The sequence below is a fragment of the Sardina pilchardus genome, chromosome 18 (genome assembly GCF_963854185.1).
Source record: "Sardina pilchardus chromosome 18, fSarPil1.1, whole genome shotgun sequence".
In the NCBI taxonomy this organism is placed as follows: Eukaryota; Metazoa; Chordata; class Actinopteri; order Clupeiformes; family Clupeidae; genus Sardina; species Sardina pilchardus.
The window spans coordinates 21,762,181-21,786,478 of record NC_085011.1 but is presented as its reverse complement, the minus strand read 5'-3'; the positions used below and the strand labels follow the sequence as shown (position 1 = coordinate 21,786,478).

At 47.4% G+C, this 24,298-nt stretch overlaps 1 protein-coding gene across 1 annotated transcript in view; it reads right to left on the bottom strand.

The window, feature by feature from the left end:
* Window positions 1-24,298, bottom strand: part of ptk7b (protein tyrosine kinase 7b) — an 82,399-nt gene that overhangs the window by 4,801 nt on the left and 53,300 nt on the right. Inside the window, exons 3-17 of the mRNA XM_062519713.1 lie at window positions 17,676-17,778; window positions 17,401-17,585; window positions 14,527-14,674; window positions 12,216-12,346; window positions 9,870-10,136; window positions 9,193-9,329; window positions 8,425-8,560; window positions 7,590-7,709; window positions 7,201-7,350; window positions 6,508-6,652; window positions 6,053-6,180; window positions 2,284-2,484; window positions 1,161-1,316; window positions 632-864; window positions 133-213 (exon numbers count right to left, since the gene is read on the bottom strand). Coding sequence (XP_062375697.1) covers window positions 133-213; window positions 632-864; window positions 1,161-1,316; window positions 2,284-2,484; window positions 6,053-6,180; window positions 6,508-6,652; window positions 7,201-7,350; window positions 7,590-7,709; window positions 8,425-8,560; window positions 9,193-9,329; window positions 9,870-10,136; window positions 12,216-12,346; window positions 14,527-14,674; window positions 17,401-17,585; window positions 17,676-17,778 — 2,321 coding nt within the window. The remainder of the gene's footprint in view (window positions 1-132; window positions 214-631; window positions 865-1,160; window positions 1,317-2,283; window positions 2,485-6,052; window positions 6,181-6,507; window positions 6,653-7,200; window positions 7,351-7,589; window positions 7,710-8,424; window positions 8,561-9,192; window positions 9,330-9,869; window positions 10,137-12,215; window positions 12,347-14,526; window positions 14,675-17,400; window positions 17,586-17,675; window positions 17,779-24,298) is intronic.

Below are 24,298 nucleotides of genomic sequence, written 5' to 3'. Positions count from 1 at the left end.
GTAACATTTATTTATAAAGCACATTTACACACAGCATAAGCTGACCAAAGTGCTGTACAGTGAAAGACTAAAAAGGACACAAAATAATACAAAGTAATACAAAGAACAGTTGCTAAAACATAGAGGACTTGCCTTGGTTTTGGTGCTGATGGGCTGGGGCTTAATCTTCTCATCCTTGCTCTTGGATATTCTGAGGAACTGCTTGAGATCTCCCTGAGGAGGAGAAGCCATTGGAATCATTGTTTATGTTTTTTTCATTCAATTGTCCATGAATTATGACTATAACTTGGACTACAACTTTAAAAGGTCTTAGCACATGGAGTCAATATTTTTGTCGTGTGAAATGGCTCGAAAAATAAATATGTTATTCTCATGCGTATACTATAATGCCAAGGAGTGAAGATTCCCACAGCTGCATTCTGTAAAAAAAAACTTTTTTGAAATTGTGGTGCCAAAAAAGGCCTCAAGTATATCTAGCGCACATAGGACTACTGTATATGAAAGGCTTAACACCCATCAAGAATTTGGATTGCCACAATAACTTTGATTACCTCAATGTGAGCACGTTTGGTGTTTATGCAAAACTGTACCAATGCGAGCATTCATCCGCGGCGGTGTCGGACACACTTACCAGATCCACGTACTCCAGGATGGTGTAGTGGGGGTCGACGTCGCGGCACAGGCCTAGCAGCCGCACCACGTTGGGGTGGCTGAGCTTGGCGAACATGTCGGCCTCGCGGCGGAACTCCTGCTGAAGGTGCTCGTCGCGCGCCTGCAGGCTCTTCACCAGCACCACCGTCTCCTCCTCGCCCTCCTCGATGCCCTTCGCCTTGGCCAGCAGCACCTCGCCAAACTCCCCCTTCCCTGAGAACACAGCAGCAGGGTTCACACACACACACACACACATATTTACAAAGGCACACACACACACACACACACACACACACACACACACACACACACACACACACACACACACACACACACACACACACACACACACACACACACACACACACACACACACACACACACACACACACACACACACACACACACAGTGAGGGACTGTTTCAGATGACCAAAACAACTGTAATCACTGCGGCTTAATCATTGGGTTACTAGTGGAGGAGAGGTATAAAAAGGTTGGTGGCATTTACCTAAAGTGGTGATTGTCTGCAGGTCTGCTCGGGGGAAGTGCAGCTTGTCATTGGTGCTGTGGCGCTTCTCAGCTGTTGCCGTGGTGCCCACATTGGTCAGGGCCACCTCCTCCTGAATCTCTGCTGTGGTCTGCCCATTCTGCTGCACAGCGCCACCTACAGGACACCATAGGAATCAAATACATTTGAACATTACGTATATACTATACATATCCAGTATCTTCAGCATACAACAAGATAAATACGAAATATACACATTTATGCTTGTAGAGTAACTATACAGCCACACACTAGTATTAATAGCCAGATTAATACAGTCAAATCGCCATAGCTCTATCTCAGTGCTGATACCAACTGCCGCTTTTAAAATCTCTTTAGGTCAAATTTGCTCTCAATTTTTCCATCTGAATCAGCCAATTACTCCCAGGCACCATCCTACAAAGCTGGGATTTCCAACGGACGTGCTGCTGAAAGGCAACAAGCGGCTATTATGAGCGGCTTAGCCGGCCAAACAAAAGGCTCAGTTTCCCAAGGGCCTCCTTCACGGTCAGCCTTAGCAGTCTGTGAGGCCCGAGGAGTTTGTGATCAGCTCCACAACACACAGACACTGGCTCCTCTCTCGGTGTAAGAGCCATCACACCACCACTAATTTACTGCCGTTTGAGGTTTGGCACGAGCGCGCTCTCATTGCAATACGCTTTACAGCCACATGATGGCAGCAGGGGCTTGTGTGGTGTTGACGGTACACACTTGTTGGCGGAGGACAAGGGGCACACAGCTGGGAGTCCCTATAGAGCTGATTGTTATTATATTACACTGCACAATTTCCAACCACATTCTTTCATAAAGTGCAAGCCAGAAAAAAATCTCAAACTAAAATCAGCACACACACACACATTTACACAAGGGAATGGAAACAGGCACATCGGAGCACACATGTAGCACACACTAATACACACATACCCTTCCATATACATATACACCTACACCCACACAAACACACACACACACTTACTCAAACATAATCATTCACTCGCTCTCCATCTTTATCTTTCTACCACACAGGCACACATACATGCCCACACACACACACACACACACACACACACACACACACACGCACCATTGAGGCACTCCATCTCTGGCTCGTCTCCATGCTGTCCCTTCAGCAGTCTCTTGGCGTTGCGCCTCTGCTTGCAGTAGAACATGAGGCCCAGCACGGCGATGATGTAGGCCACCGCCGCCCCCACCGACAGCCCGATGGTCTGGATCATCTTATAAGGGGCTCGGTCCTCCTCCTCTGGCGGGGGGCTCACCGGCTTCTCTGTAAACACAAGGTATGGGGGAGGGGGGAGATGGGGAGAGGGCATTGAAACATGCAAACAATAAAGGAACAATGCAATTGCAATTGCTTACGTTTGAAAGAAATAAAATGGTGGTACGTAGATCGAGCCTCTTTTGCAAGAATGCTAAGCTTTTTCCGGTAAGTGTTTGTGAGATAAATCAGATAACTGTTTGCAGTAATCCGGAGGTGCTCTGTTCTCTATTCCTGAGCGATGCGTGTGACTCACGACACGAGCTGTGTGTGATGACTGGCCTTTATCTTTCTTTCATCTCACCCATTTCTGCAGACGTCTCATTCTGCACTATGTAAAGACACGGAAATGCTTTTGCAGCTGATGGATAGCTAGTGCTCTTTTAAAAAAGGGGGTTCCCTGCAAAGGGCAGAGGTTTTGGGAACTACTGCTGCCTTCTCCAATTTTAACCAACCACCTTGGATGAAGTGGCTGGGATCAGGACAGTCCGACTTACTGAAATTGCCCCGAAAACTCTACATCACTAAACATTTCTGCTACATTGACACACCTGCTTGTGTGCCATGCCTTTCGGGGATACACAGAACAAGTTAGTGTAGTAAATTCATTGAGTTACCAGCCTGAAGCCATCAGTGAGTCAGAGAGGCGTCGTCTGGTCTCTGTGCCTCCTGATGTGTGATACAGCAGTTAATCTAGAGCTACAGCTTTCAATCAGCTCCCTCATCTGATCCGTGTGATCACACCCTAACTGACAGTGTTACAGTGCCTATAGAAAGTTATCATACCCTTTTGAAATAGTTACTTTTTTTGTCTTACAGCCTGAAATCAAAACCCATTTTAAAAAAAATCTTTTCCAGTTTTATTTACAAATGTAGCTGTACAACATCAAAATAATGAAAAAAAAGTCAACAGTTCTGAAAATTAATAAAAAATTAAAAACTAGAATAACAGGGTTGGAAAAGTCATCATACCCCTGACTTAATACTTTGTAAAACTTCCTTTTGCTTTCATTACAGTCATCAATCTGTTTGGATATGTCTCTATTATAGCTTTGCACACCTAGATAGGGGAATATTTGCCCAATTTTCCGTGCAGAAATGTTAAAATTTAGTCAAATTCTGTAGGGAATGGCGATGGACTGCTCTCTTCAAGTCAATCCACATATTTTCTATAGGATTTAAGTCAGGGCTCTGACTTTGCCACTCAAGGATATTCACCATCCTATCCTTAAGCCACTGCTTTGTTCTTTTGGCAGTATGTTTAGGATTTTTGTCGTGTTGGAAGGCGAATGACCTCCCCATCCTCAGCTGTTTAGGAGAGGGACGCAGGTTTTCCTCAAGAATTTTGGTGTACTTGGCAGCATCCATTTTCCCTTCTATCCTGACCAATTGCCCAGTCCCCGCTGAAGAGAAACATCCCCAAAACATAATGTTGCCCCCACCATGCTTCAGAGTAGGTATGGTGTGTTTTGGGTGTGTTTGGGTGTGTATACTGTGTTTGGTTAGCGCCTGGAGCTCAGTCCAAAAACGTCAATCTTAGTCTCCAAAAAGTTCGATCTTAGTCTCATCTGACCATATAAGCTTTTTCTACATGGTAGCAGAATATTCCAGATGTGTTTTTGCACTGAACTCCAAGCGCAATGTTTGGCGAAAACCAACACAGTACACCACCCAAAACACACCATGCCTAGTGTGAAGCATGGTGGGGGCAACATTATGTTGTGGGGATGTTTCTTTTCAGCGGGAACTGGGCAATTGGTCAGGATAGAAGGGAAAATGGATGCTGCCAAGTACACCCACATTCTTAAGGAAAACCTGCGTCCCTCTCCTAGACAGCTGAGGATGGGGAGGTCATTCGCCTTCCAACACGACAATAATCCTAAACATACTGCCAAAAGAACAAAGCAGTGGCTTAAGGATAGGATGGTGAATATCCTTGGGTGGCAAAGTCAGAGCCCTGACTTAAATACTATAGAAAATATGTGGATTGACTTGAAGAGAGCAGTCCATCGCCATTCCCTACAGAATTTGACTAAATTTTAACATTTCTGTACGGAAAATTGGGCAAATATTCCCCTATCTAGGTGTGCAAAGCTATAATAGAGACATATCCAAACAGATTGATGGCTGTAATGAAAGCAAAAGGAAGCTTTACAAAGTATTAAGTCAGGGGTATGATGACTTTTGCAACCCTGTTATTCTAGTTTTTCATTTTTTATCAATTTTCAGAACTGTTTACTTTTTTTTTCATTATTTTGATGTTGTACAGCTAAATTTGTTAATAAAACTGGAAAAGATTTTTTTAAAAATGGGTTTTGATTTCAGGCTGTAAGACAAAAAAAGTAACTATTTCAAAAGGGTATGATGACTTTCTATAGGCACTGTATCTGATGAGATAACACTGAGCTGCTGTGTCTGGGTGTGTGTGTGTGTGTGTGTGTGTGTGTGTGTAGAGTGATAGGAATTGTCTGTGAGTGTCTATCCTAAGAGAAATATGTTCTTTAGAAAGACTGCTACCAGATGTTTGTGCATGTCTTTGTGTTTGTAATGGAGACATAGTCATAGTTAAACATAGTTAAAACTCGCTGATTTACAAACTGTTTGGTTAAATTGCAGAGGTCAATTCCTCATGTATTCAACTATGCCTCTCTCTCTAAATGGCTTCTATAATACACTACCTTTTTGACCTGGTCGTCTTGTGCATTCCTGTATGTATGAGTTGGATCAGTCCTGATGTCTGACTGAGTCTATTTTAATAATCATCAATAGGTGGATTCAGCTGTGTGTGAGAGCACGAGATCAAGGGTGACACATTTAGTGAGATGTGTTTGTGTATGTGAGTGTGTGCATGTGTAGCCTGGGTTTTCCCATACTGCCTTGCGCGGTGATTTCAATCCCGCTGCTAAGCCAGTCTGGAAACTAACGCCCAAATGTTCGCCTGATGTTGGCGAACCAATCACAGAACATCCGAGAAGTTTCCGTTGCCTTCTTGCGTCTATATTCGACGCCAAAGGATTTACGGCAGCCCTTAGCGTTGCATACGAACGAGTTGGGTGAGCTATGCGCATTTGATAGACATCCGTGGCGCCCAATGAACGGATCTGGGCATTTTTTCAAATACGAGAAAATGAACGTCTGGTTGCCAGACCACGTCTCATTTGAGAAGTGGGAGGCGTTAGCCAGGCTAGTGCATGTGTGTATTTGGGAGGGATTTATAATGTGTGCTTGTGCGCGTGTGCATGTGCGTGTGCGTGAGTGTGTGAGTGAGTGAGTGAGTGAGTGAGTGAGTGAGTGAGTGAGTGAGTGAGTGAGTATATATGTGTGCTAATGTCTCAATCTAAATCCGTCTGACCACTTTTCTTTTAAACGAGTATTTTGTATCAGGCTATAGGGTTTTCCCTACAAATCAATATTTCAGACCAGGAAGAGAGTGGTATTCAGCGGGTTTTGAAGCGAAACTATTGAACTAATGTATACTATGTATGGAGAGCATTCAGTCACCATCATAATCTAATTTTTGACAGAAATGGCTTTTAGAGGCTTTTGAACTTTTTGTGCACATGTATTTGTTACTGACCGACAACGTAGAGCTGTGCTGAGCTGTCACTGATACCGCAGCTGTTTCCAGCCACGCATGTGTATTTGCCCGTGTCATCTGTGGTGACGTCTGTGATGACCAGAGAGCCATTCAGCATGACCTGGAACCTGGAACAGAGAGAGGGGCACAGGATACTTGAGCACAGAGGACATGATGATAGGAGTAGTCACAAGAAAGACAGGGGAGAGCAAAGACCATCAGCTGAATTCACGACTTTCAACCAGAGGGACGAGAGAGACCAACAAGGAGAGAGAGAGGGAGAGAGAGAGAGAGAGAGAGAGAGAGAGAGAGAGAGAGAGAGAGAGAGAGAGAGAGAGAGAGAGAGAGCGATAGACAGATAATGACAGAAAGAGAGAGATAGATAGACAGAGAGAGAGAGAGAGAGAGAGAGAGCTAGAGAGAGCTAGAGAGAGTGGTGAGGAGTTAAGCCTTACCTTCCATTACTGGCTGCGAGCATCTTGTCCTTGACCATCCACTGGAGGCTGGGCTCGGGGTCTCCGGTGGCCTGGCAGTGCAGGATGGCCGTGTGGCCCTGGTACACGGTGGTGTACTCGGGGTTCATCTTGAACTGGATGGACACTACACGACAAATACACAGAACGGTCTGTGAGAATGGGCAGGAAGTCATCATACATCCCTTTCCCTTAGACGGACATGGGGTTTAGATGTACTGTTGCGCTCTAGATGATAGTCTTTTTCAAACAGGTGTGTCAAAATAAAAAGATCTCAAGAAAAAACAGGAAAACTTGCACTCTGGAAAAATTGCACTAGACATACTGTAAGTCTTTTACAGAGAAAAAGTTTTTACTGAAAGGGAGCAGCAGACGCTTCAGCCATTAGGCCTCAATGCTCGCACTGAGGTGATGGATGGACATCTGGACATGGACATCTGCGCTATGCATTCATCAATACCATTAAATAAATGAACGACTGCATTATCCATAAAATGAATGTATTAAACACATTAAACTTTACAATAAATCAAATAAATGAGAAATGCATTGCATTTTGTATCATTTTCAGATGCTATAACAAAGATACCTGACCACATATTGGTGTATGAACTGAAATAGCAGTGCAAAGTGAGTTCAAAAGAGGGTTAACACAGAGGGTGGTACAGCACTGACCTCCCACAGTGAAGGAGACGTAGGCCCTGATCTCCCCCTGCAGGCGGTTGGAGGCCAAGCACGTGTAGTTGCCTGCGTCCTCGCGGGTCACCTTGCTGAAGCGCAGCACGCCGTTCTTCTGCTGGATGCGAGGGGGCAGCTCGCTGCCGTCTGCAGGGGGCGACAGAGAGGCAGTTTCGTGAGTTCACGCATGAATGCATCACGTCACTCACATATTGGGTTACGTCGATAAAGTCGATAGCATGATGATGTGGAATTGCTAGTGCACTGTTGGTCACCTCAGGAAAAATGTCAGACTCTAGAGCAAAATGGGGGTATAGGGTGGGGTATAGGGTGGGGGTGGGGTTTAGGGTGGGTGGGGTGGTTTGGGTAAATACTTGCAGACCCACCTGCTTTGGTCCAGAGGACACTGGGCACGTCCTCGCCCGTGGCAGAACACTGCACGCTGATCTCCTTATCCAGCTCCAGGCACTGGATGGCCTGGGGGGCAGGCGTGAACTTGAGCTTCTCTGGAAATGAAGGAAATAAAATAACACCATTAGAAGCATGCACGCACGCACGCACACACATTTTACAAAGGTTAGAGGTCTGCTGCTGAACACATATCTCATACCAACAATTGTCTGCACCAAAGAGCATTAGCTTTTTTCATTTTCTGTTCTGAATTAAATATTATGCAGCATAAGCGAAACAGCATATAGAACTGATGCCTAAGCCGACACAAACAGTACCCTAGGCAGATGGGTTGGGCCCTTGAGTCGTGGATCTGTCTGAGGTTTCTTCCTATATGTACATCATGTATCTAGATTCTAGAGTTTTTCCTCGCCCCTGTTACTCATGGGCTCTCTCTGAATATTTAACACTCTGTAAAGTGCCATGAGACATGTGTAATGTTTTGCCGCTCTATAAGTGAAATCAAATTGAAATTCTAAGTTGATTGATGCTGTAAGTACTGCACATACTGGAATATGAATCTCCATAATATACAGTATATATGGGAGTGGTTCGGATCAAGGTCACATACTGTAAACAAAGCTTCTGCAGACATAACATGCTGTCAATTCAGACATAACACCACAGACAACCACTGGCCGAGGAGAGAGAGATTAGATCAGATTAGATCACTATGCTATCACACACTGACTCCACACAGGCCTCACACACACACACACACACACACACACACACACAGGTTCATCTCGTAGACCACACAAGTGATTTTACCTAGGACTTTGACTTTGGCATTTCCACTCAGTTGTCCACCGATGTTCTTGGTCTGGCAGCCGTACATGACGCCGTCGTACACCTCCACGTTGTTAATCCGGAGGGTGCCGTTAGGAAAGAGCGTGAATCGCGAATCCTTACGGAGAGAAAGACAGAGACAAGGGTGTATCAGCGAGAGAAAAGGAAAGCCAGACGCAGGCGTATCAAGGGATTAAGTGTGATCTCCGCACAACAGAAATAATGAAAGTGCGAGAGTGTGTTTTGACAAGTTCTGCTCAGTAGACTCAGCAGACTCAGTAGACTCAGACAGCTTCTATTGTTGTCCTTCCCTGCACCTTATTCCTCACGCCTCCTAAAAAATAGCCCTGCAGCACACATCGAGAGCTACTCCACACCTGGGATCTCTGTCAGCTAGCATCCCTGTGTGTGTGTGTGTGTGTGTGTGTGTGTGTGTGTGTGTGTGTGTGTGTGTAGACCTCACTGGTGATCTACCTAAGACTTGGCACATTGACCATGGCACTTCCACTGTGTGTGTGTGTGTGTGTATGTGTGTAGTGAGGTAAGGGAGGTAGAGATGCTTGATATGGACTGACAGGTACCAAGTGCTTTCTAGTTTGCTCCTGACCACTGGACTCAGTTAAGTGTGTGTGTGTGTGTGTGTGTGTGTGTGTGTGTGTGTGTGTGTGTGTGTGTGTGTGTGTGTGAGAGAGAGAGAGATGAGTGTGTGAGGCTATGCAGGGGCAAAGTGAGAGTGTAGTAGGTAGGTACCTCTGGGGTGATGGGCATGTTGTTCCGATACCAGATGACCTCGGGAGTGGGCGTGGCCTGAGCGTAGCAGTGCAGGAAGCCGGGCTGCCCCTCCCTCAAGCTGGTGTCCACGGGCGCAGTCACCCATTCAGGAACCGCTGTAGGATGAGCCACAGTCCACATGAATGTCATAAACATAACACACATCAACATGAATGCCACAAACACAACACGCTTCAGAGAGAAGTGCACTGCATTCACATCAGCTAAACGTATATAATAACTCCAGCATTTTTAATTAAGTGGGCTGATTGACATGCTCACAGTATTTCAATTACTGTAAAGGAGGTAAAGGAAAAGGTGACTGATATTCACTTTTATCTACAGTGACACAAACTCACCCTGGGCTGATCACTGCTCCACTATACCCGCTTACGGATGGTATGAAATACAATAGCTACAAAAATTTAACTGAAAGGCTTTTTTGTTTTATAAAAAACAGATAGGATCTAATTTTGTGGAACAGCATGACTGTGGATTACAGGGAGGGAGTAATTATCTCTGATGGATAGCAGTATTAATATCTGCACTTCCAACACCTCTGCCAGTCTAAAATCAGGCATTCCCCTGCTGGGAGGAATATGACAGAAGTGACAAAGAGAGAAAGAGGAGGAGAGAAGGACAGTCTGCTTGCTCACAGGCCACGGTGACTCGGTGCTCCTGGGTCTTCCTGCCCGCCTTGTTGCTGGCCGTGCAGACGTAGGTGCCCGAGTCGCCCTGCTGCGTGGGATTAAATGTGAGGGCTCTGCCGTCCTGGTAGATGCGTCCCTCGGCTTCGGCCGGCTGCCCGCCGGGCACCTCCCAGCGGACCTCTGGCTCTGGCGTGCCCTCCGCCTGACAGCTGATGCGCACCTGGGAGTTGGCGGTGAACGCGTGGTCCCGGCTGGGGCCCAGGTCCTGAATCTCTGCGTATGGGTGGACAGAGGACGAGAGGGTGAGAGAGATGGACGAGAGAGGGAGAGATGGAGAGATGGAGAGATTGGAAGTGAGAGGAAGGAGGTAGAAGAGGTGCTACTTGAAAACAAAAATCCTCTTTATTGGGCAAATGACGCATCCCAATCAAACTGTAGTACTGTAGCTGGGAACTGAGGAGGTGTGACTGGGACAAAAGTCTCCTGCTGTGAAGTTATGACACACGGCATAACAATGTTGACCGAGAGATATTAAGCCCACGGGATTAAAAAGAAACAATGAAATAGAGCATGATAGAGTGAGAGAAAGGAAAAGAAAGAGAGAGAGAGAAAAAAAACTGCATGGAGAGAAAGGACAGAAGGCGAACACAAGGAGCTAAGCGGATATTTTCATCGGTAATCTGACTAGGCGAGTCCTGACTAGGCGGGAGAGTCGCTCACAGTTACGTAAGCCCTGCCGAGAGAAAAACACCCGAGAGCACCGCGCAGCTTCTGCAGAGACTGTCAAGTGAAACCGTGACTTGTCCCCAAAACAGTGCCGCTCCGGCATGTCACAATCCAATTTAATAAGGCCGCGGGATTAGGGGAAGGGGGGGGATTAGGCGAATTAGTGGCGAAATGAGGTGGCGCTGGGGGCGAGAGGGTGGCCGAGAGTGCAAACGCTGACGTAGGTGGGGAACAACTGGGGGCAGTGTTGCCTCGGCTGCTGGAGCGCTCTCTCCTACCGGCTTCTCCTACTACACCCTCCAGCACCCCGAAATGACAGCTGCCGGTCCGCCTGTCAGTCTGTCATGTAACCAGTGAGGTAAGGGAGGTAGAGATGCTTGATATGGATTGACAGGTACCGAGCACTTTATAGATTGCTCCTGACCACTGGACTCTGGTTAAGTGTGTGTGTGTGTGTGTGTGTGTGTGTGTGTGTGTGTGTGTGTGTGTGTGTGTGTCTGTTGAAAATCTGACTGCAAATGTGTGTAACTGTGTGAGAGAGAGAGGGTAGGAGGGAGAGAGAGAGAGAGAAGGAAATCAGACTTAAGGTGATTTCAGGGCTTTAATGAGAATACTAGTCTCCTCTTGGCACGCAACAGCTGAGGCAGATGTCAAGAACACAGATTATCAGTAACTGACAGCATCTTAAGGAAAAGTGTGTGTGTGTGTGTGCGTGTGTGTGTGTGTGTGTGTGTGTGTGTGTGTGTGTGTGTGTGTGTGCATGCGTGCGTGCGTGCCCGCATGTGTGTATGCATGCATATGTGTCTGTTTGTGTATGTGTGTGTGCGCATATGTGTGTGTGCAAGCCGCGTGTGTCTCTGTGTGTGTCAAAGCTCTAGTTTTGATTCGGTGTAACAACTGTGCGATTGTACAGGCTATTGGAGGGCCAAATCCTGCAGCTGGACAGGCTATGACTCAATAAAAAGTCTTTGCCACAGGGAACAGAACAGAAGTCAGGGAACAGGAGAGCGACCTTGTGGTTAAAGGACAACTCCCTGGACTCCCACTAGCATGGAGCTGTTCCAGTGGCTGGCCTGTGCAGCACAGCTGGAGAGTGGTAAATGGAGACGGAGGGAGAGAAAGGAGTGCGTGAAGAGTGTGTGTGTGAGTGTGCGTGTGTGTGTGTGAGAGAGAGAGAAAGAGGGGAAGAGAGAGACAGAGAGAGAGAGATAGAGGGGGAGACAAAGGCAGAGAGAGAGAGGCAAAGGGAGAGAGAGACAGAGAGAGAGAGATAGAGGGAGGAGACAAAGGCAGAGAGAGAGAGCGGCAAAGGGAGAGAGAGAGAGAGAGAGAGAACTACTGTAGAGGTGATTAGAGGGAGAGGAAACTACACCCTTCTGTGAGGAGAGAGACAGCTGGGGCGGATGTCGCTATAGCAATGAAATTATCAACACTGATATCATTTGACACTGGGTGAAGGGACAAAGTGCCTGTCTGAATGAGAGAGAGAATGGCTATTTGTATGCGTGTGTGAGTGTGTGTGTGTGAGGGAGAAACAGAGAGAGTGAGAAAGGGAGAAAGAGAGAAGAGAGAGAAAGAGAGGGAGAGAGAGAGAAATGAGAGACAGAGAGGGAGAGAGAACCTCACCTGCTAGATTCAGGGTTGCCTGCACTGTGACGTTTCGGCCGGTGGCTCCGTGGCCCACACACCTGTACGTGCCTGTGCTTTTCACCTTCACCTGGATGATGTGCAGGGTGCCATTGCTGTAGACCACCAACCTGGACACACACACAGACACCCAGACATTAGCACAGCTACAGACAACATGCACAACACAGACATCCAAAATACCTTTGGGAGATAGAAACAGAAGCAAGTGCACTAGAACTTCTGGTCCCAGGTCAGTTGTCACTGTGTTGAGCCCGCCTACCGACTCTATACACGATGTGATTGGCCCGGCCCTCGTTAAAAATGGCCAGCTTCCAATCAACAGAGAGTTGCTGGACTATCCCGGCAGCAAATTAGACTTGCTGCCGCTAGGGGCGTCTGGATTTCTAGGCCTTTAGAAGTCTATAATTAATAATATACAACATTAGTAATAAAATTAGAAGAAATAATATCCCAAATTCTCCACATGCTTCTCCACATCAGCAGAACACATGCCAACAATACAATATGCACCCCTTAGACAGCACTTCTACTACATGTGTACTATGCAGTTCAATTAAAACCTATTTCCATGTCCTGAGGTGTGCTGTGCTGCATGTGCCTGGTCTTGTAGGCATCTGAGGACAGACTCACTTCAGGCAAAGCGCAGATTGATTCGCTTAGAGTGCTCGTCCAAAAACGGGAGCACCCCCAAAGGGCGCCTTCATCCAAGGCAGAGAACTTTATCCAACTGTATCATTCAGCACAACTAGCTTCGGGGCAGGAGGAAGCCGGGGCTGTCTGACTGTGATGTCACAGAGACACCCAGCCACAGCTTATGGGAACGAGAGCATGGTGCTCCGCTTTATATAACAGCAGAGTTCACAGAGTTCATGTTATGTTGGATCTGAACTCAACTTTTTAGATTTATCTCCATAATGAAGGCTGGGGGGGGGGGGCAGTACATGTAAAGCTTGAGCTTAGACAAGCTCCACTGCCGAGGAAGCCTCGAGTCACCGGCTGATGTGCCAGATGTGGGTCGTGTGGTTTACAAAAAGAGGAAGATCGATATATATGATGTGGCATAGGCAACGCCGGACCCTGACGAATCACGAGGAAACTCATATTTCAAACTTTCCACATTAGGTGCCCTTATGTTTCCCCATTATAACCAACAGTACGTTTTTGTTGTAGTTACTGAATTTTTTTTTTTTTTAAAACAGTTTCACTTCAGTGGACTAATCCTGAAGATCAAGCGTGCCTCATACACCCCTAAGAAGGAAACATCAGTCCTAGTCCAACACTAATAGAGGAGAAGGAGGAGAGGAATTAGCATTGTACTGTTTACAAACGCAAAACTCCACTGTTTGTGCTCTGAGCCGAGAGAACAAACGGCACAAAGAAGTTGGGAACAAATTGAGCACCAGATTTGCACCAGAAAAGATAAACAGAGCCACACATGGAAACATCTTAAATGACTCAGCACTCAGACCCCGTGTGTCAGTGTTTATAGCACTAGGGCTTTGGCAGGGGCAGTCCTGGTCAGACTCAAGAGTTGAACAGGGACGCCTTTGAGCTTTGTGACGCGGCTTTGTCAAAGGAAACAAACTAGTGACCAGATGCTTGTCAGCTCATATATAACTATGGCATTATGCTGAGATTGTTGGAGAAATGACAACTATAAATAGTAGCTGAAGCAACGAGCCGGCTTCGTTCCAGCTAAGCCCCCGAAAAATCCTTTTTCCATTCATGTAGACACAAAGAAACTTCTTTATCCAAGCACGCCTTTTTCTCCATGCAAGTCACTGTCATAATACCCCTCGCCAAAAAAACAACACACGCGATCAAACTACTTGGGAGGATAAAAAGGACACTGTACTGGACTGGCAGCGCTACACAAAAACACCACAATGTCCCCAGTCATGGTGCAAATACACACAGACAGGCTGAGGAGTGAGGACCCCCTGAGGCTGTTTGTCTCACCCTGTCTCTCCGGTCTCACCCATTCATATCAGCTTATTAATAGAACCAAAAAACAAGGAAGAAACCCCAAGAGAAAAAAAGATGCTGTTCTACCTGGCATTTAAAAACAAATTGAGTTGTATAACAATAATGGAGCGGTGTATGGTTTTTCAATAATACAAAGAAGAAAAACATGACACATAAATTCCCAAGTACACACGAGTGTGTTCGTGTGCGTGCATGCATGAATACTAAATGCACTGATGGAGGAAAGTAAGAAAATGAGCAGAGTGAGAAAGCAGAAGAGAAACAGATGAGCAGAGGCTCCTGGCTGGGGGGGAGGGCTCACCGGGTTTTGTTGACCACGGGTTCGGACTCGTGGAACCACTCAACGACGGGAGGAGGGTCCGCTGTGAACTGGCAGTGGAAGATGGCTTCTCCGTTCCGCAGAACTGCCTGGTCTTCGGGAGAGACCACCACGCGTGGGAAGCTCTTATCTGGAGGACCAGGACAGGAAGTGATGTCAAAACAACAGGATAGCCAAGTCATACAGGATTGGAGAGGAAGCTTTACATTAGTAGCTGTACAGTACATTTAAATCCAAATGTAAAAATAGCTCGGAGAAAAGGATTCACATACTGGCACACATTTTCACTCTCATACATCCATACATGTGTTCACTCACAGACAACACACACAGCCACACACACATAGACACACACACACAGACACACTCCCAGCGTTATTAAATCTTGTTAAGAGGCCGCCTCTCTCTTCAGGTGCAGGCAGGTGTCATCACCTGGTGGGGCCCCTGTGTGGTGACTTAATGAGGTCAGCGAGGAGCATTCCAGCCAGCGCCGCATCACCACCCAGCTGCGTGCTCACCTGACAGGGGCAGCGCCATCCTCCTAACACCACCACGCTGACCTGTCCACCCCCACACTCGCATCACAGGATCCCTCCGCCGGTGCCCTGACTGCCCTCGACTGCCCCGACTGCCCCCGACCGCCTCGCTCATCAACGCTAGCCTGATTAGCGGTCAGCGGAGGCTAATGACGGAATCCTCCTCCATTTATGGCATCACTTGCCCTGACAGCCGTGCAAGTTAGGGAGATGATTCAGACTTCGGTGATATTCGGCTTTGTGGCCGAGAGTTTGCTAATCATGGTTCACTTGACATCCATGAAGATTAGCAAAAAAGGGCCAATTAGGGTTGAGGAAGAGCAACGGAAGATGATGTACCCATGGCAACGCTGTCAATTACAGCATCATTCCTCAACAGTTTATTACACTACAGAGAGACCTGACACACTTCCCATAATAGGCATGCATTGCATTTGCATGTTACTGCAGGTAAACAGTTTATATTTGGCTTTTCTTTACTCACTAAGGACATGACGGTGCTTTTCATAACTTGCATCTACATATCTACAGCAAGGGCCTTCTTTCAAGCCAGTACCAGCAGTTTGAGGTTAAAATGCTATTCAATCATTCAAACACAACATAGCCAAGAGGATAAACCAGTATTAGGACAGGTCTTTGAGCTTTATCTATTCACCGGCCCAAACATGTGGCTTCAAAACCTTTCACAATCACTCTTCCAGATAAAAATAATCTGGAGCAGAACATACTATCTAAGCAATGACAATCAACGATGACCAAACACACATCGTAAAGCGAGGCGAAGAAAAACCTGACACCTCTCACGACCACACACACACACACACACACACACACACACACACACCTGTGAGGTGCACGGAGAGGCCTTAAGAGCAATTCATCGAGCCGCGCTGTAGGCTTGAGCGGGTGTGAATGAGCCCATCAGAAAGTGACAGTGCTTTGACGGTCTGAAGAGGAGGCTAAGCCAAGCGCGATTGCACAAGTCTCAAGCGCAGACTGCGGTGAGGGGGACCACCCACCTTGCTGAGGAGAAACAGCCCAGTTTATCAGGTAGCTGAGAAACAAGCTAAACATCCATCAGCGTCTCTCCCGTAAGTGTGGAAGGGGCAGAGGGGCAGACACTGAACAATTAGCCTTTCTTCTTCCTCTCTCACCCCGCCACCCCGTCGCCCGCCCCACCCCCCTGGTTGTGTGGGCCTCCTCCCTCCCCCCTGCTCGCTGCATCCAGGTGCTACCTCGCAGTGTGTCAGGAAACTGCACAGGTGGCTAATTGAGGTGCTGGGCAGCGGATCGTGTTCCCTTCTGCACGCTTAAACTTCTGTTCTGTTCTCTAGGAGGTTGGCGGTATGTGCGTGCGTGCGTGTGTGTGTGTGTGTGTGTGTGTGTGTGTGTGTGTGTGTATGTGTGTGGGGTGGGGTGAGCTGGCAGGTGGGGCTGGGGTTGCAAAGCTCATTTTAGCTGATGCAGAAAAAAAAAGGCTTTTTCCAACATCAGCACACGCACGCACTTGTACACACTCAAGATAAAAACACCAAGAATTTGGTTTCCCCAGATTTTATCTAGGTGCTTGGGAGTGTGTATGTATGTGTGTATGTATGTGTGTATGTGTGTGTGTGTGTGTGTGTGTGTGTGTGTGTGTGTGTGCAAATGCACTGGAATGTGTGCGTGAGTATACGCATTTGATAGGAGGCCGTTTGTAATTGTGTGTGTTTGCTCCCAAAGTGCTTGCTAATCACGTTAGCTGTTGCGTGTCTGTGGACTGTGAGAGGCAAATCTTCCCCAGCTCGGCGGTCTGAGCTCAAACAGGACTATCGGGTGACCAAAACAAACCTGCACAGGTGTGGAAACATTTACTGCGAGACGGGGAAATATGAGCACAGAGCCTCTGACTGGCCTTTGACAACACACAAGGACATTCATTCTGGACATTCAAGGCTCAAAGAAGCCATTTAGTCATTAGTGCTTCTGGCTGTAACTTCTTTTAGTGCACTGCTACACACGCGCTTGGAAACTGTCGCCTTGAGAGTCGTGATTAGTCAGCTAGTACAAATAAACAGAATCAGCCATCCATTTATGTCCACATATAAAATTGTTAAGGCACACACACACACACACACACACACACACACACACACACACACACACACACACACACACACACACACACACACACACACACACACACACACACACACACACACACACACACACACACACACACACACACACACACACACACACACACACACACACACACACACACACACACACACACACACACACACACACTTCCATACCCAGTGAGTGTGCACACACAAACCTATGATGTTGAGGGTGAAGTTGCTGTTGCTGCAGACTTGTCCGGCGGCGTTGCGGGCGCAGCAGTAGTAGACGCCGTTGTCGTCCGGGCTGGCGTTCCTCAGGGTCAGCGTGCGCTCCTTGCTGTTGATCTGGTGGGTCTTGTCCGTCTGCTGGAGGCCATCTTTGTACCATTTGCAGGTGGGCCTATGGGTGCACGGGTAGAGGTAAGAGTAGTCAGCTTTTTGGGGGCGGGGAGAGAGACTGCGAGGAAAGAAGCAGAGGTGATTGGCTTACCGAGGGTGTCCGTCAATGTGGCACCGGAACGTGACTGGCTGGGAGCTCTCAATATCAGCCTCCGAGGCGGGCTCTTTCAGGGTTACTCCTCCACTTTCCAACCCTAGGGGAGAGAGAAAGAGAGAGAGAGAGAGAGAGGGAGCGAGAGAGAGGTTAAATTAGGCTATGCCTTCCTCCCTTTGTCATGGCTACGAGGCCTATGGAGACCAGGCTAATGAAGGAAACAGGCATCAGCCATGGTCTGCAGTGCATCGCCATGACAGCATGGAAGATGCTCGGCCCGTTTTCTCGTTTCTAGGACGGCGCGGCCTCTGGATCTCAGTCACGTTCTTTCCAAACCATTTACTGGAGGAGAGAGTGCCGACCTCCCCCTGCCTCCCCTCCACCATAAAAAAGCAGGACAGCCCATCAGGAGGGCCAGGAGAGACCTGGAAGGGGGGTGGACGGCTGAGTGAAGAGAGAATCCGGCCCGCCTGCTGGACTCTCCATTAGACCAGCCGATGCACATCTGGGAGAGTGAGTCCGCACAGATGAAGGACAGAAGGAGGAGGAGGAGGGGGAGGAGGAGAACGCTGTCGGGGGAGTGGGAGATGAGTGGATTCAGACGGCGGCCTCTTCCCCCGAGGAGCAGCTTCTCCAGAGAGTCCGAGTTGATTAGCCCTTTATAAACCTAAAGCACTGCACTGCGTCCACTGGAGCCGAGCCGCTTTTTCAGAGTTTCCACGCTGTTGTCGCTAGTGCTTAAATCTGATTGGGATTCTGCACATTTTCAGAGTTAAAATAATGACTCCACTTCATTTTAATTGGGATTCATTGCTGTTCACCAACCAAGTATCAGATAAATATTTTAAGCCTTATTCTGTGTCTTTATGGAATTACAAACCGTGATAATGCATCAGAAAGTACCATTAAAGCGCAACATGAAAAATGAAAGTGGATTTACAGATAACACTATTTTTCCTTGAAAATAAACATTTAATCTAAGCTTAACTGTTATGTTTGAGTGGTAATAAGCCATGGCATTAAAATAAGAGTGATGCTTTTCAGGGGAGCGACGTTCACAGTATCTGAGGGTAAATTCATGTGAGTATAATAAAAACTCTGTTTGCTGGGTGCATTACTGGCCTGTGTGAGTGAGCGCTTGAATCGCATCACACAGCCCCTCGTCCGCCTCAATTAGCATTGCCCGGGCCCGCGTGTTTGTTTGTCCTGGCTGAGTGCATGCCAGTCTCTGTGTGTGTGTGTGTGTGTGTGTGTGTGTGTGTGTGTGTCCTACTGTCAGGAACGATGCAGGCGCTTTGCTCCTGATCGTGTCCTGGGGGCTACACACAGATATGCGCGTGCACACATACACACACGTGTGCACACATACAGTGTACACACACACACACACACAGTGGAGTGGAGGGCTCTCTGCTGACATGTTTTTATCGCCCATGAAATATGCAAAGAATGAACTTGCCTGACTATGTGCTGGGGGGAGGAGTGGAAAATGGATGCATGCGTGCATATGTGTGTGTGTGTGTGTGTGTGTGTGTGTGTGTGTGTGTGTGTGTGTGTGTAGCGAATGGTGGGGGTGGGGGGGGGGCAGTCCGACAATAAGGTCAGAGGGGGCGCTAGAGTGAAACTTGTCACTCCACATTAACTTAAGCACTCTGCACCCCCGAAGGAGAGATCGGCCGCAACTGTCTCCACAGAAATGAGTTCCTGGTTCTGGCATAATCCTCCTACCTGGCCTCTCCCGCCGCAGAGTAACACATGCCCTGAGGCTGCACATCCATCTTTTTTCTTTTTTTGCCATTTAAATACTGTAACGAGTGTGCGAGTGAGTCGATGCAAATGATTGGTTTAGGGTTTCTAGGGAAGGCCTCTGAGCCAATGAGGACTTGGGGTCTAGAGGCGGCCGTGCCCTCAGTCCAAATGAAGATCATTAGGGTCAGTGAGAGGGCCGGATGGAGAGACGGGGGGACTCTCGAGGGAAGAATAAAAAAATATAAAAAGGGTAGAGCAGAGAGAGAGAGAGAGAGAGAGAGAGAGAGAGAGAGAGAGAGAGAGAGAGAGAGAAATGGAGGCTTCGGAGAAATGACTGCAGGTGATGAAACAAGCATGCAGTATCCACTGGAGAGTCTCTGCCTTCGTAGTAGCTTGCAGTAAAAATCCAAATGCGCACATGTTGTATGTAGACCTTTTGTAATGTCGAAAGCTTTATAGAATAATCCACAGGAAAGTGAGGGGAAGTGATTACCAAGTCAAACCCAGGCCTTGTGCTCACTGAAAACCGCTGGTACAATATTGCCCGTACAGCTTTCACACTAAGGTTACATTCCATACGTTCTAAGAAGGCTTATCAGTGACCCCCTGAAGGCCATTCAAGGACTGAAATACGTAAATCAAGAGCCACTTACTCTGCATTTGTTGCTATGGTGACTATCAAGCGCTGTAAGAAACCATCACGTACTCATTTAATCACTTCACACACAAAGGCCAGCTAGGGTGATGAGGCATGGGGGGGGGGGGGGGGGGGTGGCTATGGACCGAACGGCGCTTAGCTCCGTTAATGTGTTCAGCCATGCAGACACAATCGCACCTACTGATGTGATGGATTAGCGATCAGAAAGAATAATGCCAGCGGGGTGATTGGAAACCTATGCGTAACCACTTATGAATTCTGCTTCATACACACAGACACACACACACACACACACACACACACACACACACACACACACACACACACACACACACACACACACACACACACACACACACACACACACACACACACACACACACACACACACACACACACACACACACACACACACACGGTTCCTTTGTAAGTGTGTTTGTTTGTTTGTTTGTTTGTGTGTGGCATCAGGAATTGATCCATTTGAAATTATAATGCCCGTCTCTGTAAGAGACATTTCCTCAAGACAGCTTTGCTTGACCAATGCCTCTGCTGACACCCCGGTGAAAGATGGCTTCGGTTTTCCCCTCTGCGCCGCCTCGACACGGCAGCTCCTCCTACGGGAACGCCGGGATCCATTAAACAGCTATTTGCAGGAAATGAAAAGCCGCTTCGCGAGGGAGGCCTGACAGGATGCCGGAGATGATGGTGGAAAACAACACAGGAAGGAAAGATTGTGCTTAATCCGAGACCCTTGACTCCGGCAAGTTCACACCTATTGATGGCAACAGGGCAGGTGTTGCATTAGCGGGATATGGGGAGGCTGTGGGGGGTGGTAATTGGGAGCAGGCCAGGTTAGCTGGATGAGCACAACGGAACAGAGAGAGAGAAAGAGACAGAGAGAGAGAGAGAGAGAGAGAGAGAGAGGCAAGGACGAGCTCCTTCCTGTTTACCCTGTCTTCTGTGAAAGTGAATTGTCTGCTGTGTGAGTGTTCATGAATGTGTGCGTGTGTGTGTGTGTGTGTGTAGTTGTGTGTCTGTGCATATGTGTGAGTATCTCTGTGTGTGTGTGTGTGTGGCGTGTTTGCGTTCATTTGTGCGCTCCCTGCGAAAATACAAGCCGGCATTTGACATCCCATCACCTTGGTGGAGGGAAGCAGAACTGACAGGACGAGTCAGTGTCAAGCTGCCTCTACATAGCCAGAGAATACGGCAAGCCCACTAGGACAAAAAACACTGGGGGAAAACGCAAACGTTGCCAACAGTTTAACTGCATTGAACTGGGAATTGTGCACATCAAATCAATGTTCTGTTAATGGAGAAAATTAAATCAGTGCTTGGAGTTAATGAGGAAAAAAAAAGAATGTGTACGGATGGAGGAACAAGGTAGATAAAAACCCTTGAGAGAGCCTAAGATTAACTAACTGAGACAGCTCACAGTCAGTTTGTCTTGTCGTGCTACTTCAGTGTCTTATCTGGAATGAGCCTGTGGCTATGATTTGAACGACTGATACAGCAGCAGGAGAACATGGGCTGAGAGCAGAAACAAAACAGAGGAGGGTGTATTTTTAACTCGGGGTGTTTAAAAAATAGAAGAAAAAAAATAGCAAAGTTTGGGAAAAAAAGTGCAAAAACAGTCAAGCCAAATTTGTAATAACATGACAACCCAGATCGAGACTAATATCCATCATGATGACATCCAAGGGGCTGGGCAGATGACTTCTTTTGGTATGTGTGTGTTGTGAGTGTGAGTGTGTGTGTGCATGTGTGTCGGCTGTTTCATGTATGCTTGTTGTACGAGTGAAAGTAATTTTTGTGTCTGTACAGTGTGTGTGTGTGTGTGTGTGTGTGTGTGTGTGTGTGTGTGCGTGTGTGAGAGAGAGTGTGCGTGTGTATCACCATATGTGTTTGTGAGTCTCTGATGTCCCCTGATGTCTTGACACAGGCTATGCCTCAATAAACACAAAATCAGACCCAGATCCACCCGTGTGGATCTTCAATTGCCCATGAAACCCCATGCGGGTCTGCCTCTTCACTGTGTTTGATCTGATTCTTCACACACCATTTTCTGCTTGGCCAACACACACACACACAAACACACACACAGACACACACACTAATATTTCAGAGCAAACCCATCCCCACTCATAGTCCATGGAGACAAAATGTGTGTTCCAGTGATGCATGCATTCTGCCACGTTTACAACCATCCCGTGTTCACGTCAGCTACACCTTTGGCTAGCTGAACAAACGACGTGCTTGTTTGAGGCTCACTCAAACACGTATCATTACGAGAATATACAGTTGCTCTTCAAAGCCTCTGGACCTGTGATCTACGTTTATTGCTTTCCAGATGTAAAAGCGAGGAGAGAGAGGAGGGCATCGCGCTTCACACACTAAAAAGCCACCGCGAGTAAAGTGTGAGCGGTGGCAGTGCCTGTGCGTGCACCAGACCGTCGATTTACATGCGCGGATGTGCACGCGAGCATGACATAATTGAAGCCTGTGGGACCGGGGGGAGAGCAAAATGGGGAAAATGGCACAGGAGGAGGGGTCTTGGGTCTTGTGCATTCATGGTGCGTCTCGTGGTAAATGCCGAGGGCTCGGAGGCAGACAGGCCGAGCCGCACCGTCTGCACAGCGGAGCCAGAGCACAATCACTAATGCCTGACTGGCAGTGCAAATGATCATTAACTAACAACATTCAGAGCCACATACACATGATTTAATATACACTACACATGCACATGTGACAGACACTTTTCCGACCCCGCTCTGCCTCTCCAGCTCCCTTAATGCCTGTTTCCAAACCTGCACTGAGCTGATCTGATGTCTGCCGCTACCTACTCATCCACCTTCACCGCAGAGAGCACACAGTATCGAATTCAAGATGGTTAAGACTGAATTACAAGCATGTAAAGCATGACATACTGTTCTCTGTAAACAACAAACTCTGATATCATCAACAATACTGGTGATTTGAAACACAAGCAAGACATAAGCAATACTGAATTAGTCAATTTACACTGTCTCCTTCTCTACACAACCATAATCTATGTGTTTCTCTACATGTACGCTTCACATACGCTCTAAAAATAGAAGTGATGCATAAAAATACGCTTTCCTCTACTTTTAACGGCCGTAATACGTGAGCACGCTGCTGCCAGTTTAAATTGATGAAATGATTCTAATGGAATTATATAGACGGATGCCATAGACGGGCGACTGAAAAAAAAAAAGATTTTGCAAGCAGACTTGGAGTAAATTCCCAGTTAAACACTTTAATTCTGCTTTGAAGCAACACTGTATACTGTTTCCTGATGTGCTAACTGATTTTAAATACTGTTCCAACCAGACTACCTTTGTACAATCAGGCCCAGATCCATTCCAGAGACAGGCCCTATCTGGACCCGTTGGCTGCAGGCTGAATTGGAGCATGTGGGAGAGAGTTGGAGAGTGGAAAAAGGCCGGTGGGGGGGGGGGGGGGGGGGGAGTCTCTGGGTGTATGGCATCCAGAGCCTGTGTGTTCACATGGGGAAGTCAGATCCACCCCACCACTGGAACCATTAGTTTCAGAATGGAATCTCGCCTGCCAAGGGCCCGGGCAGAAGGGAGGAGGGTCTCCCTTAGCCCTGCCATACTGAAGAAAAAGAGGCTGAGAGGACCAGGTTAGGAAAAGCCCGACCAATCATTGTGAAACACGGGACTCTGGTGGGGCATGTTCAAACTTTAAGAGCCCTACCAGACCTACAGTATGAGCAAGCAGGACACTAATTGCACTACATGTGTTCTGATGACTCACAAATGTCTGGCTGTCTTCACAACGTTCTACTTGTAACTGTAATTGACATTACACTGAGATAATCAACTCAAATGTCCATGTAAGAGCCAGTATCCTCATGCATGATATCTGGTAGGTGAACGGTGACATCATCTGTGTTTGGGATATAATGTTCCATTTCTACCTAACCTGAGATGCTCAACTTGTTCTCATCTATGTGTGCGCGTACGGCTCACTTTCTTTTTTTCATTGCGACCGTAAATCACATTTTAATTACAAGACGTAAAAAAGTCAGTCTGGCTCCGCACAGGTCACCCTGAGGTCTCCAAAAATAACACGCCACTTCAGAACAACACTTGAAGCCTCCATTAATGAGCGGCTTTGGCAGAGCCAGAGGAGCCCTCACCAGCGCTGGCAGATCAGAGAGACGGGGAAT